General features: G+C 37.9%; 1 protein-coding gene across 19 annotated transcripts in view; it reads right to left on the bottom strand.

Moving 5' to 3' along the window:
• The window catches only part of EPB41L5 (erythrocyte membrane protein band 4.1 like 5), a 166,487-nt gene that overhangs the window by 94,612 nt on the left and 52,889 nt on the right, over window positions 1-18,986 (bottom strand). For all 19 annotated transcript variants that reach the window (XM_063790377.1, XM_016949606.3, XM_063790370.1 and 16 more), the window contains 7 exons: window positions 11,849-11,891; window positions 10,890-10,968; window positions 9,548-9,592; window positions 9,315-9,367; window positions 7,987-8,107; window positions 7,762-7,849; window positions 6,501-6,589 (listed from right to left, as the gene is read on the bottom strand). In XM_063790377.1, the coding sequence (XP_063646447.1) occupies window positions 6,501-6,589; window positions 7,762-7,849; window positions 7,987-8,107; window positions 9,315-9,367; window positions 9,548-9,592; window positions 10,890-10,968; window positions 11,849-11,891 (518 nt within the window). The remainder of the gene's footprint in view (window positions 1-6,500; window positions 6,590-7,761; window positions 7,850-7,986; window positions 8,108-9,314; window positions 9,368-9,547; window positions 9,593-10,889; window positions 10,969-11,848; window positions 11,892-18,986) is intronic.

Raw genomic sequence — 18,986 nt, 5'->3', positions numbered from 1 at the left:
AGAAGTTCGAACCCATCACAAAGAAGCTAAAAACCTTGAAAAAAGATTAGACAAATGGCCAACTAGAATAACTAGTGTAGACAAGTCCTTAAATGACCTGATGGAGCTGAAAACCATGGAATGAGAACGACGTGATGCATGCACAAGCTTCAGTAGCCGATTTGATCAACTGGAAGAAAGGGTATCAGTGATTGAAGATCAAATGAATGAAATGAAGTCAGAAGAGAAGTTTAGAGAAAAAAAGAGTAAAAAGAAACGAACAAAGCCTCCAAGAAATATGGGACTATGTGAAAAGACCAAATCTACATTTGATTGGTGTACCTGAAAGTCAAGGGGAGAATGGAACCAAGTTGGAAAACACTCTGCAGGATATTATCCAGGAGAACTTCCCCAACTTAGCGAGGAACATTCAAATTGAGGAAATACAGAGAACTCCACAAAGATACTCCTTGAGAAGAGAAACTCCAAGACACATGATTGTCAGATTCACCAAAGTGGAAATGAAGGAAAAAATGTTAAGGGCAGCCAGAGAGAAAGGTCGGGATACCCACAAAGGGAAGCCCATCAGACTAACAGCAGATCTCTCGGCAGAAACTCTACAAGCCAGAAGAGAGTAGGGGCCAATACTCAACATTCTTAGAGAAAAGAATTTTCAACCCAGAATTTCACATCCAACCAAACTAAGCTTCATAAGTGAAGGAGAAATAAAATAGTTTACAGACAAGCAAATGCTGAGAGATTTTGTCACCACGAGGCATGCCTTACAAGAGCTCCTGAAGGATGCACTAAACACGGAAAGGAACAACCGGTACCAGCCACTGCAAAACCATGCCAAATTGTAAAGACCATCGATGCTAGGAAGAAACTGCATCAACTAATGAGCAAAATAACCAGCTAACATCACAGGATGTTAGCTGTGACAGGATCAAATGACAGGATCAAATTCACATATGACAATATTAACCTTAAATGTAAATGGGCTAAATGCTCCAATTAAAAGACACAGACTGGCAAATTGGATAAAGAGTCAAGACCCACCAGTGTGCTGTATTCAGGAGACCCATCTCACGTGCAGAGACACACATAGGCTCAAAATAAAGGGATGGAGGAAGATCTACCAAGCAAATGGAAAACAAAAAAAGGCAGGGGTTGCAATCCTAGTCTCTGATAACACAGACTTGAAACCAACAAAGATCAAAAGAGACAAAGAAGGCCATTACATAATGGTAAAGAGATCAATTCAACAAGAAGACCTAACTATCCTAAATATATGTGCACCCAATACAGGAGCACCCAGATTCATAAAGCAAGTCCTTTGAGACCTACAAAGAGACTTAGACTCCCACACAATAATGTGGGAGACTTTAACACCCCACTGTCAACATTAGACAGATCGAGACAGAAAGTTAACAAGGTTATCCAGGAATTGAACTCAGCTCTGCATCAAGCGGAACTAATAGACATCTACAGAACTCTCCACCCCAAATCAGCAGAATATACATTCTTCTCAGCACCACATTGCACTTATTCCAAAACTGACCACATAGTTGGAAGTAAAACACTCCTCAGCAAATGGAAAAGAACAGAAATTATAACAAACTGTCTCTCAGACCACAGTGCTATCAAACTAGAACTCAGGATTAAGAAACTCACTCAAAACCACTCAACTACAAGGAAAATGAACAACTTGCTCCTGAATGACTACTGGGTACATAATGAAATGAAGGCAGAAATAAAGATGTTCTTTGAAACCAATGAGAACAAAGACACAACATACCACAATCTCTGGGACACATTTCAAGAAGTGTGTAGGGGGAAATTTATAGCACTAAATGCCCACAAGAGAAAGCAGGAAAGATCTAAAACTGACACCCTAACATCACAATTAAAAGAACTAGAGAAGCAAGAGCAAACACATTCAAAAGCTAGCAGAAGGCAGGAAATAACTAAGATCACAGCAGAACTGAAGGAGATAGAGACACAAAAAACCCTTCAAAAAAATCAATCCAGGAGCTGGTTGTTTTTTGAAAAGATGAACAAAATTGACAGACCGCTAGCAAGACTAATAAAGAAGACAAGAGAGAAGAATCAAATAGAAGCAATAAAAAATGATAAAGGGGATATTACCACCGATCCCACAGAAATACAAACTACCATCAGAGAATACAATAAACACCTCTACGCAAATAAACAAAAAGTCTAGAAGAGACGGCTAAATTCCTGGATACATACACCCTCCCAAGACTAAACCAGGGAGCAGTTGAATCCCTGAATAGACCAATAACAGGCTCTAAAATTGAGGAAATAATTAATAGTCTACCAACCAAAAAAAGTCCAGGACCAGATGGATTCATAGCCAAATTCTACCAGAGGTACAAGGAGGAGCTGGTACCATTCCTTCTGAAACTATTCTAACTGATAGAAAAAGAGGAAATCCTCCCTAACGCATTTTATGAGGCCAGCATCATCCTATACCAAAGCCTGGCAGAGACACAACAAAAAAAGAGAATTTTAGACCAATATCCCTGATGAACATTGATGCAAAAATCCTCAATAAAATACTGGCAAACAGAATCCAGGAGCACATCAAAAAGCTTATCCCCCAAGTTCAAGTGGGCTTCATCCCTGGGACCCAAGGCTGGTTCAACATATGCCAATCAATAAACGTAATCCAGCATATAAACAGAACTAATGACAAAAACCACGATTATCTCAATAGATGCAGAAAAAGCCTTTGATAAAATTCAACAGCCTTCATGGTAAAAACTCTCAATAAATTAGGTATTGATGGGATGTATCTCAAAATAATAAGAGCTATCTATGACAAACCCACAACCAATATCATACTGAAAGGGCAAAAACTGGAAGCATTCCCTCTGAAAACTGGCACAAGACAGGGATGCCCTCTCTCACCACTCCTATTCAACATAGTGTTGGAAGTTCTGGCCAGGGCAATCAGGCAGGAGAAAGAAATAAAGGCTATTCAATTAGGAAAAGAGGAAGTCAAATTGTCCCTGTTTGCAGACGACATGATTGTATATCTAGAAAACCCCATTGTCTCAGCCCAAAATCTCCTTAAGCTGATAAGCAACTTCAGCAAAGTCTCAGGATACAAAATCAATGTGCAAAAATCACAAGCATTCTTATACACCAATCACAGACAAACAGAGAGCCAAATCATGAGTGAACTCCCATTCACAATTGCTTCAAAGAGAATAAAATACCTAGGAATCCAACTTACAAGGGATGTGAAGGACCTCTTCAAGGAGAACTACAAACCACTGCTCAACAAAATAAAAGAGGACACAAACAAATGGAAGAACATTCCATGCTCATGGATTGGAAGAACATTCCATGCTCATGGATAGGAAGAATCAATATCATGAAAATAGCCATACTGCCCAAGGTAATGTATAGATTCAATGCCATCCCCATCAAGCTAACAATGACTTTCTTCACAGAATTGGAAAAAACTACTTTAAAGTTCATACGGAACCAAAAAAGAGCCCATATAGCTAAGACAATCCTAAGCAAAAAGAACAAAGCTGAAGGCATCACGCTACCTGACTTCAAACTATATTACAAGGCTACAGTAACCAAAACAGCATGGTACTGGTACCAAAACAGAGATATAGACCAATGGAACAGAACAGAGCCCTCGGAAATAATACCACACATCTACAACCATCCGATCTTTGACAAACCTGACAAAAACAAGCAATGGGGAAAGGATTCCCTATTTAATCAATGGTGCTGGGAAAACTGGCTAGCCATATGTAGAAAGCTGAAACTGGATCCCTTCCTTACACCTTATACAAAAATTAATTCAAGATGGATTAAAGACTTAAATGTTAGACCTAAAACCATAAAAACCCTAGAAGAAAACCTAGGCAATACCATTCAGGACATAGGCATGGGCAAAGACTTCATGTCTAAAACACCAAAAGCAAGGGCAATAAAAGCCAAAATTGACAAATGGGATCTAATTAAACTAAAGAGCTTCTGCACAGCAAAAGAAACTACATCAGAGTGAACAGGCAACCTACAGAATGAGAGAAAATTTTTGCAATCTACCCATCTGACAAAGTGCTAATATCTAGAATCTACAAAGAACTCAAATTTACAAGAAAAAAACAAACAAACAACCCCACCAAAAAGTGGGCAAAGGATATGAACAGACATTTCTCAAAAGAAGACATTTATGCAGCCAACAGACACATGAAAAAATGCTCATCATCACTGGCCATCAGAGAAATGCAAATCAAAACCACAATGAGATACATCTCAGACCAGTTAGAATGGCCATCATTAAAAAGGAAACAGAAGGTGCTGGACAGAATGTGGAGACATAGGAACACTTTTACACTGTTGGTGGGACTGTAAACTAGTGCAACCATTATGGAAGACAGTGTGGCGATTCCTCAAGGATCTAGAACTAGAAATACCATCTGACCCAGCCATCCCATTACTGGGTATATACCCAAAGGATTATAAATCATGCTGCTATAAAGACACATGCACACGTATGTTTACTGCGGCACTATTCACAATAGCAAAGACTTGGAACCAACCCCAATGTCCATCAATGATAGACTGGATTAAGAAAATGTGGCACATATACACCATGGAATACTATGCAGCCATAAAAAAGGATGAGTTCATATCCTTTGTAGGGACATGGATGAAGCTGGAAATCATCATTCTCAGCAAACTATTGCAAGGACAAAAAACCAAACACCGCATGTTCTCAGTCGTAGGTGGGAACTGAACAATGAGAACACTTGGACACAGGGTGGGGAACATCACACACCGGGGCCTGTCGTGGGGTTGGGGGAGGGGGAGGGATAGCATTAGGAGATATACCTAATGTAAATGACGAGTTAATCGGTGCAGCACACCAACTTGGCACATGTATACATACGTAACAAACCTGCACGCTTTGCACATGTACCCTAGAACTTAAAGTATAATAAAAAAGAAATACTACTTTCAATTTTTTGAGGGAAATAATTTTCAACCTAAAATTCCATCCTCAGCCTAATTATCAAGAAAGAATAAAAGACAAAAAAATCATTTTAAGGCATTTAAGCATTCAAACAAATTACTTTTCTTAGGCAGTTACTTTCTTTACTTAGGCAGCTGGCGGGGGCAGGGAGGACAAAGAAAAAGGAAACCATGGGAGGACCACGCAGGACCCTAGCTGAGAACACAGGAAAGGGAAGTCTCCAGATAAAAGCTGGAAAGCAACCTGTGCAGCAAACAGTTCCACAGGGAACAGAAGAACCATTTAATGTAACCCTTGATAACTTAAAAAAGCTTGAGGAGAAGACAAAGGCAGGTAATTTAAAGGGATGTGTGGGGTATGTGAGATGGGGAAGCCAAGAACTCTAGAACAAAAACAAAAAGCTAAAAAGAAAGGAAATGTAATACCAGTTGTGAGTTCCAGGACTTCAGAGCTGATCAAGAAAATGTACCACAGAACAGGCTTTATCGAGCAGTGTTTGGAAAGGGTTGCCTGATAGGGGTGGTCCTTCATAGCAGGTGACCTTCCAGAGACAGCAGCTGCAAGGCTACCACCAGATGGGGAGGAGGGCAAGGAAACTCTCAGTAAAGAGGGGAACCTGAGAGGGGGCTTAAGTGCCTAGGGGATGGCATTCAGCAGTTAAGTGTGAGGGATCTGAGTCAGAGAATTCAGAAAAGCAGCAGTGGTTTTGGGGTCCTTTAATCTACAGAGCTTGCCTTATCTATGGCCAGTAGATGTTAGGGTGCAGTTTCATGGGATATATAAAGCAGAAATGGCTAAAAATATACGTAGTGGGCTATGTTTAAAGTAACTGGATGTGTCAGAATTTGAGTTTGATGCCAGAGGTCTTTGCGCTAACAGTCCCTGTCTAGTGTACAAAAGTAAACACCTAGGCCCTGTACTATTCTGATAGAGACATCTTATTGTAAACACTACCCTGATTCTCAGCTTTTAGAATACCAGACAAAATCTGATGGACTCAATTATGGCCAAGAAATCCAAGTAAAATCTGTCCTTGATGTAAAAGTAAAACATAAATGTAATTTAAAAGTATGAACGATAAAAGCTGGAACAGTATAAGGAGCACAGCTTAGAGAAGGGATAAAAATATTAGTATCTTCCTCTTACACAATAGGGAGTAAAGGGATTGTGGAATAATAAATATTAAAAGCAATGACATGACTACATGGAGGGAGAAAGTGCCCATGTGAACATCTGATACATATAAAAATATAAATATTTATATCAAGATATAGATTGTGGTATACTTTGAAACTAATGGGAAATACAGCTAGAAGAGTTTTAATAATTGCCTCTGGAGAGTAGGAATAATGATGTGTAATAGTGTGACAGGAGACAGTTGCTTTCATTGACAAGTTTTTCAAAACTATTTGATTTCCAAACTTGTTTATGTATTAACTTTATTCATTAAAAACCAAAACAACATTAAGTATCTTTGACAATAACTCTTGCTTACCAAAAAAATAAGCCAATTTTGGTATCTCCTTCAAAAACAAGGACTCCTGTTGGTGTCAGTCCCAAACTATAGTCATTCCCATCTCTAGCCTAATTTAAGGGGAGAAAAATGTGTTAGCTTTATTTGTACAAAACAGGTTTCACACTGACACAACTTTTAAATTTTATTTTTGTATTGAATTGTATTAATTATATACAGGCTAATATTAATATATGAGATGTTTTCAACAATTAAGAGTATCCATAATAACATTCTCAGAAAAATTTATGCATATATTTTTATTTCTAGTCATTGAAACACTAGAGTTTTAAAGTGTATCTTCATTGAAAGTGAGTAGTTACACTCCCACTACAAACAAAGCTGTTTCCACATTCTTCCCATATTATACTTACCACTTAAATCATGTATTTTGGAAAAGACTGCTGATACGGTTTGGCTCTATGTCTACACCCAAATCTTGTGTCATACTATAATCCCCAGTATTGGAGGAGGGGCCTGGTGGGAGGTGACTGAATCATGGAGACGGACTTCCCCCTTGCTGTTCTCAAGATAGTGAATGAGTTCTCACAAGATCTGGTTGTCTGAAAGTGTGTAGCACCTCCCTCTTTGCTCTCTCTCCCTCCTGCCAGCCATGTACAGATGTGCCTGTTTGCCCTTCATGTTGCCCCATGATTATAAGTTTCCTGAGACCTCCTGAGAGGGAGAAGCCTGTACAGCCTGCAAAACCATGAGCCAATTGAATCTCTTTATAAATTTATGTCTTTATAGCAGTGTGAGAATGAACTAATACAACCGCCTTTCTGGAAAAATGTTACTAGTTAAACTAGAAATAACTTAAATCACTACAAAGCTGTTCTAAAGTTTATCAAAGTCTTTAAGCTATAAATCTTCAACTTTGCATCCTGAATTATTTTAACAGAGCCTACTCAGTGTAAGTCATATAATAGGAAGTAAAAAGGATAACAAATGGCTCAAAAACTTAAAACAATTTTTTATAGCAAAAAAATAAAATAAAATAACAGCTTAAAAGGACCAAGTACCTTGTTAGGGATGTTGGTTGCTTCTCTTCTTTCTTATAATGAACCTTTCTGTGAGATTCTAGTCATTTGGTATTTAATCTCAAACTTTTTAACCATACATCCAAAGTACCTAGTGCTAGCTTATGCAAACTCCATGCCCTCCCTCATACTGAAAAATTCCACAGTCACTGCGAACCTCCAAAGAATAAATTTTTAAAAAAGCATCACAACACAAGGCTTACCTTGACCACATGCATATCAACCCCATACATTTCTAGCCATTTGGCTTTATTCAGATAATTGGTTTCAGCCTGTGCTGGTGTTTGACTTCTGAAATTTAAAACAATGATTTTTAAAGTAACAATAAATATAAAATAAATTCTATACCAAGGATAGAAACAGGAGAAAATGAATATGAAATAACTGTTGTGGTGATTTTAAAGAAAGTATGGTCAAACGCCAGATACCTGTATTCCTTCCATTTCTCAAAAATGGCCAGTTCCATCTCTTCAGTCTGAATAGGCACGAATCTGAACTCTGAGACAAGTTCAGGACTATGCTCAGCAAGATCATAGTCACCAAGTTCAGCTATAAACATAAGTTTCAAAAGTTATATGTATTTCCTGCTAAATCCTTCAAAAACCATTTCATTAATGAAAACTGCTAAGATTAGAAAGATTCTTAGGAATTTCTTACAAAAATTCATAATACTCAGACAGTCTCCAAAAGTAAATCTAGCATATTAGTCATACACATATATCTCATATTTATTGTTGGTAGTGTATTTTTAATTACATATCTTTCTCTTAATGTATTCACACTTCAGTGCTTACTTAACCTTTGAAAACTGCTTTCTAGACTTCCATAAAGAAATACCTCTGACCTTATAGTGAATAAATGAAAAAATTTAGCAATCGTTAAAAGACAATTAACTGGCATCTATTAAGAATATTACTAAGGCTGGGTGTGGTGGTTCATGCTTATAGTCACAGTACTTTGGGGGGCTGAGGTGGAAGATCGTTTCAGGCCAGTCTAGGCAACATAGCAAGACCTCGTCTCTAAAAAAAAAAAAAAAAAAGTACAAAAATTAGCCAGGCCTGATGGCCTGTAGACCCAGCTACTCAGGCAGGAAGATCGTTTGAGCCCCGTAGTTCAAGGCTTCAGAGAGCTACAATCATGCAACTGCCCTCTAGCCTGGGGACAACAGTGAGACCCTGTCTCAAAAAAAAACAAAACAAAAGAATATACTGATATACACTGAATATGACCCCATATAGCAATCTAAATATAGTCCCTGTCTTCCAAAATTTTAAAATTATTAATCCTAAAGAAATAACTGAAAGGAACTAAAAAAAATCGGGGGGAGAAAGCAGCAGGGAAAAATCTGAACAATGCACAAACATGTATGTACTCATCTGTGGTTATTTCTGAACAAAATGTAGGTTTGGAGCAAAAGGACTGCTAAGCTATATGGCTTCATCAACAATTCACTCCTACATAACTGCATTTCTTTTGAGGAAAAAGTTAGCCGAAGGCCCAATCTTAGCATTTACAGACTTATCAGGTAGAGTATGACGTTTCAACACTTTAGGTGGAAAGGGCGCAATTACATGAAAGAGAAGAAAAAGAAGGCAATGTTCTAAAACAAGTAAAAGTCAGAGTTGGACCCTGATACAAGTTTATACAAAAACAGTGTTGTTTCTTTTCTTGCACATAATTAGAATCTTCTTTAACTAAAAACACACAAAAAAAGGATTATACTTGAGTCTTAACAGTCAACATAAGAATTGCTTACCTTGCAGATTATAAGCTGCCAATTGCACTGCTGTATCAAAGGGACAGTCTAATCTGAGACCAAAACACAAGTTTGTTAGACAAGTTGATTTCATAACCTTCATTTTAAGACAAATGAAAATAATACATGTTTTATGTTGACCATTTCTTTTTTACAACTATAAACTTATTTTCAAAATAATTTTTCAACCACTCACGAAAATGTGCATTTATCCTTAAATAACTAATACTCACTTTCCACTGAGAATATCTTGTTTTAACTGAAGAACAAATAAATACCTAAGAAAAATAAAAGGCACAAATTTAACCCAACAGCACAATCGACTGTGAAAAAAAATCTTACACTTCTAATTTGAGAAGTATTATTTCATTAAAAATTACTTGTATTAATGTATAAAAGATGTGCATAGTTTGGGGATACATGAAATAATTGAATACATTCATATAATTTGTAAGGATCAGGTCAGTATATGTGGGGTATCCATCACCTTAAATATTTTTCTCTTCTTTATGCTAGAAATATTTGAATTATTTTCTTCTAGCTATTCTGAAATTTAAAATACGTAATTGTAAACTATAATCACCCTACTGATCTAACACTAGATCTTAGAAGTATTCTTAATTATAGGCCTGGTGCAGTGGCTCACACCTATAATCCTAGCACTTTGGGAGGGCGAGGCGGGTGGATCACTTGAGGCCAGGAGTTCAAGACCAGCCTGGCCAACATGGCGAAACCCCGTCTCTATTAAAATACACAAATTGGCTGGGGGTGGGAGCATGTGCCTGTAATCCCAGCTATTTGGGAGGCTGAGGCATGAGAACTGCTTGAACCTGGGGGAACAGAGGTTGCAGTGAACTGAGAACATGCCATTGCACTCCAGCCTAGATGACAGAGTGAGACATCTACTTCTTATGTGAAGGGATACAGACATGGATATAACTACAGATGATAGCTACTATCTCATTGTCAAGGTGTTCTAAAGGAAACCCTTCTAAAGGAACTCAAAAGCTCAACTTTTTCATTTAATAAATAGTATGTGTATATGGAGCAATGAATTTATAACAGAGACCATGAATAAATACAAAGGAGGCAGGATAAAATTAAAATAAGTATATACAACATAAGGTTTATTCAAAACTATTCAAACCAATCAGAATCTAATGTTTTTCATTAATCAATGGCATTTCAATGAGTAAAGAAAGTTGGGCGCCAATTTGAATAAACTCCCTGTGGCCAAAGATAGATTATTTTCAACATCAATAAATATAATACTGCAATGTATTGAAACATGTCAATCCTGTTAACATTCCTGAGTTGAGAGTGATACTTAAAAAAAAGAACTCACTAGTCACCTTTGGAGGATGCTAAGAAACCAACTCTTTATTTTGAAAATGCTAAAGGAAAAGAATCATACACTTAAAAAACACGTCCCAGAATAAAATTCTATTATTTGAGGTCTTGTTACCAGGGGACAGGAATCCATTTTATTAGCTGGCTATAAATTGGAAACAATATAAAGACAGTCTTTCAAAACTATCAAAATAACCCTGGCACAATTCTAGATAGTGTTCTTACCGGGTTAGCTCCTCACGAAGGTTATTTGGTTCTGAGGAATAAAACTTAACTCGAAGATGCAGACAATAGGGTGAACCAACTGTCATTTAAAAAAAAAAAAGGTTTTAATAAAATAAACTACTTAAATAATACTTTTCAGCCAGAAAACTGGTCAAAAATCTATTGAAGTGAGACAAAAGATGAGGTTTTTATGGCATTATTGCAGGTTAGATCATAGGCTTCAATTAGATTGTTTTTTAATGTACCAAGCCATCATATTACTATTAACTCTCATCGCAAGAATAGACAGCTATAGATTAATTCTAACAGTTCAGAGCCAAACACATCAAATAAAAGTCTTGACTGTGCAACCTAACAGCCCTGAAAACCTGCTACACTGAAGAATGCCTATGTTATTAACTGCTCATGGTGAATCTTCCCACACAAATACAATTCAGCAAGTTCACTAACTTCTATAATCTCAGTGGTCTCATTATTTTGAGACAAGAGTTGAGGTGCCCTAATAAGTCTGATAAAAAGTCAAGTTGGATAATGAATAAACAATGGTATTCTCTCTCTGAATGACACTAACATTTTATGTGAATTGTTTCATTTTTCTTAATTTTAAAATATCACAAAGTCTCAAAATACTTTCAATATTAGGGCAGATGCCAAACAGGAAAATTCCAACACAACTAATTAAAAAATAACCATTAAGCATTTCGGGGAAAGTCAATCCCATTTGCAAGCTGCAAGGTTTTCTCCTGGAAAGTTAAGCCCCAATGCAGTTTAATCTAGATTAGTATCAAGCCTACATGACTTGGGGAGTAGCTCAGTGTATCAGAATAAAATAATTCATAGAAAATGGAAATGCTAAAAAACTCATCTGAAACATGATTTCTTACATCCTATTAGAAATCAGAATTTCTAATATATTCTATTTCCTTTCCCCCACCACAAATAATTTTGTCTGCACTTACTTTTTACTTGCTTTTTGATGCTTTTTGTACCATCCAACCAATGCTGAAAAACAAAAACAAAAATTTAGTTAAGCAGATGACAGAACTTTAAAATTTGAATGAATTACTAAAAGTTACTTTTCATTGTGCCTACACTGATAACCGCAATGAAATACTTCACAAGAGAAAAACCCAAGTGAATGAGAAAAGAGGTGAGAAGGAAGAGTATCTAGCCAATATCCACCATAGCAAGCTTATGACACACGTGAACAAAAACGACCTAAAACCTGACAGATGACTTTTTTTTTTTTTTTTTTAATACTTTAAGTTCTGGGATACATGTGCAGAACGTGCAGGTTTGTTACGTAAGTATACACATGCCATGGTGGTTTGCTGCACCCATCAACACATCATCTACATTAGATATTTCTCCTAATGGTATCCCTCCCCTAGTCCCTCACCCTCCCAACAGGGGCCAGTATGTGATGTTCCCCTCCCTGCGTCCATGTGTTACCATTGTTCAACTCCTACTTATGAGGAAGAACATGCAGTGTTTGGTTTTCTGTTCCTGTGTTAGTTTGCTAAGAATGATGGTTTCCAGCTTCATCTATGTCCCTGCAAAGGACATGAACTCATCCTATTTTATGGCTGCATAGTATTCCATGGTGTATATGTGCTACATTTTCCTTATCCAGTCTATCATTGATGGGCATTTGGGTTGGTTCCAAGTCTTTGCTATTGTGAACAGTGCTGCAATAAACATACGTGTGCATGAGTCTTTATAGTAGAATGATTTATAATCCTTTGGGTATATACGCAGTAATGGGATTGCTGGGTCAAATGATATTTCTGGTTCTAGATCTTTGAGGAAATCACCACACTGTCTTCCACAATGGTTGGACCAATTTACACCCCCACCAAAAAAAGCATTCCTATTTCTCCACATCCTCTCCAGCACCTGTTGTTTCCTGACTTTTTAATGATGGCCATTCTAACTGGTGTGAGATGGTATCTCATTGTGGTTTTGATTTGCATTTCTCTAATAACCAGTGATGATGCGCTTTTTTTCATGTGTTTGCTGGCCATATAAATGTCTTCTTTTGAGAAGTGTCTGTTCATATCCTTCACCCACTTTTTGATGGGGTTGTTTTTTTCTGGAAAATTTGTTTAAGTTTCTTATACATTCTGGATATTAGCTCTTTGCCAGATGGATACATTGCAAAAATTTTCTGTACATTGTACATTTTGTACATTGCCTGTTCGCTCTGATGATAGTTTCTTTTACTGTGCAGAAGCTCTTTAGTTTAATTAGATCCCATTTGTCAATTCTGGCTTTTGTGGCCACTGCTTTTGGTGTTTTAGTTTGAAGTTTTTGCCCATGCCTAAGTCCTGCATGGTATTGCCTAGGTTTTCTTCTAGGGTTTTTATGGTTTTAGGTTTTACGTTTAAGTCTTTAATCCATCTTGAGTTAATTTCTGTATAAGGTGTAAGGAAGGGTCCAGGTTCAGTTTTCTGCATATGGCTAGCCAGTTTTCCCAACACCATTTATTAAATAGGGAATCCTTTCCCTATTGCTTGTTTTTGTCAGGTTTATCAAAGATAAGATGGTTGTGGATGTGTGTTGTTAATTCTGACGCTTCTGTTCTGTTCCATAGGTCTATATATCTGTTTCAGTAGCAGCACCATGTTGTTTTGGTTACTGTAGCCTTGTAGTATAGTTTGAAGTCAGGTAGCGTGATGCCTCCGGCTTCGTTCTTTTTGCTTAGGAATGTCTTGGCTATACGGGCTCTTTTTCGGTTCCATATGAAATTTAAATTAGTTTTGTTTCTAATTCTGTGAAGAAAGTCAATGGTAGCTTGATGGGGATACCACTGAATCTATAAATTACTTAGAGCAGTATGGCCATTTTCATGATATTGATTCTTCCTATCCATGAGCATGAAATGTTTTTCCATTTGTTTGTGTCCTCTCTTATTTCCTTGAGCTGTGGTTTGTAGTTCTCCTTCAAGAGGTCCTCCACGTCCCTTGTGAGTTGTATTCCCAGGTATTTTATTCTCTTTGTAGCAATTGTGAATGGGAGTTCACTCATGATTTGGCTCTCTGTTATTGGTGTATAGGAATGCTTGTGATTTTTGCACATTGACTTTGTATCCTGAGACTTTGCTGAAGTTACTTATCAGCTTAAGGAGATTCTGGGCTGAGATGATGGGGTTTTCTAAATATACAATCATGTCATCTGCAAACAGAGGCAATCTGACTTCCTCTCTTCCCATATGAATATGCTTTATTTCTTTCTCTTGCCTGATTGCGCTGGCCAGAACTTCCAATACTATGCTGAATAGGAGTGGTGAGAGACGGCATCCTTGTTTTGTGCCAGTATTCAAAGGGAATGCTTCCAGCTTTTGCCCATTCAGTATGATATTGGCTGTGGGTTTGTCATAAATAGCTCTTATTATTTTGAGATGTTTTCTATCAATACCTAGTTTATTGAGAGTTTTTAGCATGAAGGGCTGTTGAATGTTATCAAAGGCCTTTTCTGCATCTATTGAGATAATCATGTGGTTTTTGTCATTGGTTCTGTTTAGCTGATGGATTACGGTTATTGATTTGCGTATGTTGAACCAGCCTTGCAACCCAGGGATGAAGCTGATTTGATCGTGGTGGATGAGCTTTCTGATGTGCCGCTGGATTCAGTTTGCTGGTATTTTATTGAGGATTTTCGCATTGATGTTCATCAGGGACAGTGGCCTGAAATTTTCTTTTGTTGTTGTTGTTGTGTCTCTGCCAGGTTTTGGTAACAGGATGATGCTGGCCTCATAAAATGAGTTAGGGAGGCGTCCCTCTTTTCCTATTGTTTGTAATAGTTTCAGAAGGAATGGTACCAGCTCCTCTTTGTACCTCTGGTAGAATTCGGCTGTGAATCTGTCTGGTCCTGGGCTTTTTTTCATTGGTAGGCTATTAATTACTGCCTCAATTTCAGAACTTGTTGTTGGTCTATTCAAGGATTTGACTTCTTCCTGGTTTAGTCTTGGAAGGGTATATGTGTCCAGGAATTTATCCATTTCTTCTAAATTTTCTAGTTTATTTGTGTAGAGGTGTTTACAACATTTTCTGATGGTAGTTTGTATTTCTGTGGGATCAGTGGTGATTTCCATTTTATCATTTTTTATTGTCTATTTGATTATTCTCTCTTTTCTTCTTTATTAGCCTGGCTAGTGGTCTATCTATTTTGTTAAAATAGAGCTTCCTTCAGGAGCTCTTTACAAAAAATCAGCTCCTGGATTCATTGATTTTTTGAAGGGTTTTTCGTGTTTCTATCTCCTTCAGTTCTGCTCTGTTGTTAGTTATTTCTTCTGCTAGCTTTTGAATTTGATTGCTCTTGCTTCTCTAGTTCTTTTAATCGTGACGTTAGGGCGTCGATTTTAGATCTTTCCTGCTTTCTCCTGTGGGCATTTAGTGCTATAAATTTCCCTCTAAACACTGCTTAGCTGTGTTCCAGAGATTCTGGTATATTGTGTCTTTGATCTCATTGGTTTCAAAGAACTTACTGATTTCTGCCTTAATTTCATTATTTACCCAGTAGTCATTCAGGACCAGGTTGTTCAGTTCCCATGTAGTTGTGCTATTCTGAGTGAGTTTTTTAATCCTGAGCTCTAATTTGATTGCACTGTGGTCTGAGAGACTGTTTGCTATGACTTCTGTTCTTTCACATTTGCTGAGGAGTGTTTTACTTCCAATTATGTGGTCAATTTTAAAGTGTGATGTAGTGATGAGAAGAATGTATATTCTGCTGATCTGGGGTGGAGAGTTCTGTAGATGTCTATTAGGTCTGCTTGGTCCAGAGCTGAGTTCAAGTCCTAAATATCCTTGTCAATTTTCTGTCTCATTGATCTTTCTAATATTGACAGTGGGGTGTTAAAGTCTCCCACTATTAATGTGTGGGAGTCTAAGTCTCTTTGTAGGTCTCTAAGAACTTGCTTTATGAATCTAGGTGCTCCTATTTTGGGTGCATATATATTTAGGTTAGCTCTTCTTGTTGCGTTGATCCCTTTACCATGCCCTTCTTTGTCTGTTTTGATCTTTGTTGGTTTAAAGTCTGTTTTATCAGAGCCTAGGATTGCAACCCCTGCTTTTTTTTTTTTTTTTTTTTTTTTGAGACAGAGTTTCACTCTTGTTGCCCAGGCTGGAGTGCAATGGCATGATCTTGGCTCACCTCAGTCTCTGCATCCTGGATTCAAGAGATTTTCTTGCCTCAGCCTCCCAAGTAGCTGGGATTACAGGCATGCGCAACCTCACCCGGCTAATTTTTGAATTTTTAGTAGAGACAGGGTTACTCCATGTTGGTCAGGCTGGTCTCGAACTCCCAGCCTCTGGTGAACCACCCGCCTTGGCCTCCCAATGTGCTGGGATTACAAGTGTGAGCCACTGTGCCTGGCCAACCCCTGCTTTTTTTTTTAACTTTCCAATTGCTTGGTAAATATTCCTCCATCCCTTTATTTTGAGCCTGTGTGTGTCTTTGTCCGTGAGATGGATCTCCTAAATACAGCACACCGAGGTGTCTTGACTTTTTATCCAACTTGCCAGTCTGTGTCTTTTAACTGGGACATTTAGCCCGTTTACATTTAAGGTTAATATTATATGTGTGAATTTGATCCTGTCATTATGATATGGGCCCCGCCCAGTCCGAACTTCCTGGTGGCTTTGTTTATACTGTGAGGGGAAAACCGCCTACTCAAGCCTCAATAACGGCGGACGCCCCTCCCCTCACCAAGCCTGAGCGTCCCAGGTCGGCTTCAGACTGCTGTGCTGGCAGCAAAAATTTCAAGCTAGTGGATCTTAGCTTGCTGGGTTCCATGGGAGTGAGATCCACTGAGCTAGACCACTTGGCTCCCTGGGCTTCCTGCAGCCAGCTCATTGCCTGCCCAAACGGCCACCCAGTTTTGTGCTTGAAACCCAGGGCCCTTGTGGCATAGGCACCCGAGGGAATCTCCTGGTCTGCAGGTGGCGAAGACCATGGGAAAAGCGTAGTATCTGGGCTGGAATGCACCGTTCCTCACAGCACAGTCCCTCATGGCTTCTCTTGGCTAGGGGAGGGAGTTCCCCGACCCCCTGTGCTTCCCGGATGAGGCGATGTCTTACTCTGCTTCGGCTTGCCCTCCATGAGCTGTACCCATTGTCTAACCAGCCCCAATGAGATGAGCTGGGTACCTCAGTTGGGAATGCAGAAATCACCCGCCTTCCACGTTGATCTCACTGGCAGCTGCAGACCGGAGCTGTTCATATTCGGCCATCTTGCCAGCCATCATGTGACTTCTTAAAACACTTCCTCTGCTCCCTCAGTAACAAGGATGACATTCTAAATTTTGCCCTTATTTCCCTCACTTTTCCCAAATAAATGACTCTTGCAAAACTGTTAAAATTAGAGAAAAAAGTATCCCCATATTCCAGTGCCTGATTCATTCTTATAATAAAATGTAAAATTTATTAGCAGATTATAACCAAAAATTAGGTGAAACAATGTCCCCCAAATTTTACAAAACAGATGCTCCTCAGAGGTAGTACTCTTTAAAAGAACCTTCAGAGTAAAATTAGATCTTTCTCATAATCAAGGTTCTATCTATTAAATAAAGAAGTCTTTGTTCCACAAATAAAAAATGTTAACATTGTGACTATGAGACTTCGAAATGTCCATGACACAAATAGACCTAAAAACCTATTCCAGATATTTCCACTGATAAACCATTCCCAGCTCACTTCTCATTATTAATTCCTTTATGCCACCAAGTCCTAACAGTGACAGGACACACACATCCAACTAAGATATACATGACTGTGTTCTCTCTGGCACGCTTTCAATTCCAAGCACTCTAAAGGAAGGCTAACTAGTTCACAGAGCCAAGGAATCCAATTTCAGAAACGCAGATAGGCAGAGTGGGTAAACAAAGCTGCACTGTAACTGTTTACTTTTCTTGCCAATTATTTGCCTAGCTGCTTCTCTCCATTCTCCAAGATCCAAAAGTGCAATTCACTGAACTATCAGTGTGGCAGCAAAATACCTTTCCATGTTTAAATAAAATGTTCAGCAAATATTTTTTAAATGCTATGCAATATTTTCTTGAGATTTCAAGTGCGTGGGCTACTGTGCCATCTCTCATCTTTTAATAAATTCAGTTGGACATCTACTTTTAAGCCTATTTCAATCTAGCAATCTTTAATCTTTCAATCTAGGCTGGCAAGATGGTCGAATAGGAACAGCTCCGGTCTGCATCCTTCCATTAACAGAACACTAGGCCTGCCAGTAGCAAAAAACAATTCAATTTTCTTTCAGTAAAAAATTCTTCAACCTACAGCAGTAAACAGTTCATCCATCACTGTCCAGCCCAGAAATCCAATATCCAAATATTCCAGACTTAACTGACACAAATACCTACTACAGCCTGATGTAAATCATATACTGAGTAAGAGAAAAAACTAGTTTTCATGCCCCAGATTTTCTCCCCAAAACCATGGAACTGGGAGTTGTCCTATCTTCCATGGCTGGTCACCTGGGCACTATTTCATGTAGCCTCTCATCCACCATAGTGAGTGCAAATGAGCACAACCCTTCCAGGAAGCAATTTGACTAGACAGTAGATAATGTCTCAAAAATAACTATGTGTCTTCAACCCAGCAATTCTACACCTAGAAATTATTATGGATGTGTGTAGATTTACCTACAAGAAATTTCATCAAAGAAAATTAGGACAGCCTATGTATCTAACAAGAGTGAACTGGTTAAAGTATTTTAATATAATAGAGCACTATATATCCATGAAAAATAATGAAAGCAAATACTTAAGAATTTGAAAAATTACTTACATTGTTAAATTTTAAAAGGCAGGTTATTAGATATTATAAATTGTTTTGTCAAGATATACAATTTTGTATTAAATACATATTTTCATTCACAGAGATAATCTGTAATAATGATGTAACAGAGATGTTATCTCTCGGCTGGTTGAAATTGCTAGTGATTTTTTTTCTTCCTTGTGCTTTCCTATATTATCCGCTTACTCAACAATGAACACATATTACTTAAGGCAATAATCATGGACCCCCTTATTTTAATGTTTTATATAGGTAATATATTCAAATGGTTTAATTTTTTGGTAATATTAAA

Source organism: Pan troglodytes, chromosome 13 (genome assembly GCF_028858775.2).
Source record: "Pan troglodytes isolate AG18354 chromosome 13, NHGRI_mPanTro3-v2.0_pri, whole genome shotgun sequence".
Lineage (NCBI taxonomy): Eukaryota > Metazoa > Chordata > Mammalia > Primates > Hominidae > Pan > Pan troglodytes.
Note: the sequence above shows the minus strand (reverse complement) of the source record. Positions and strands in the feature narration are given on the sequence as shown.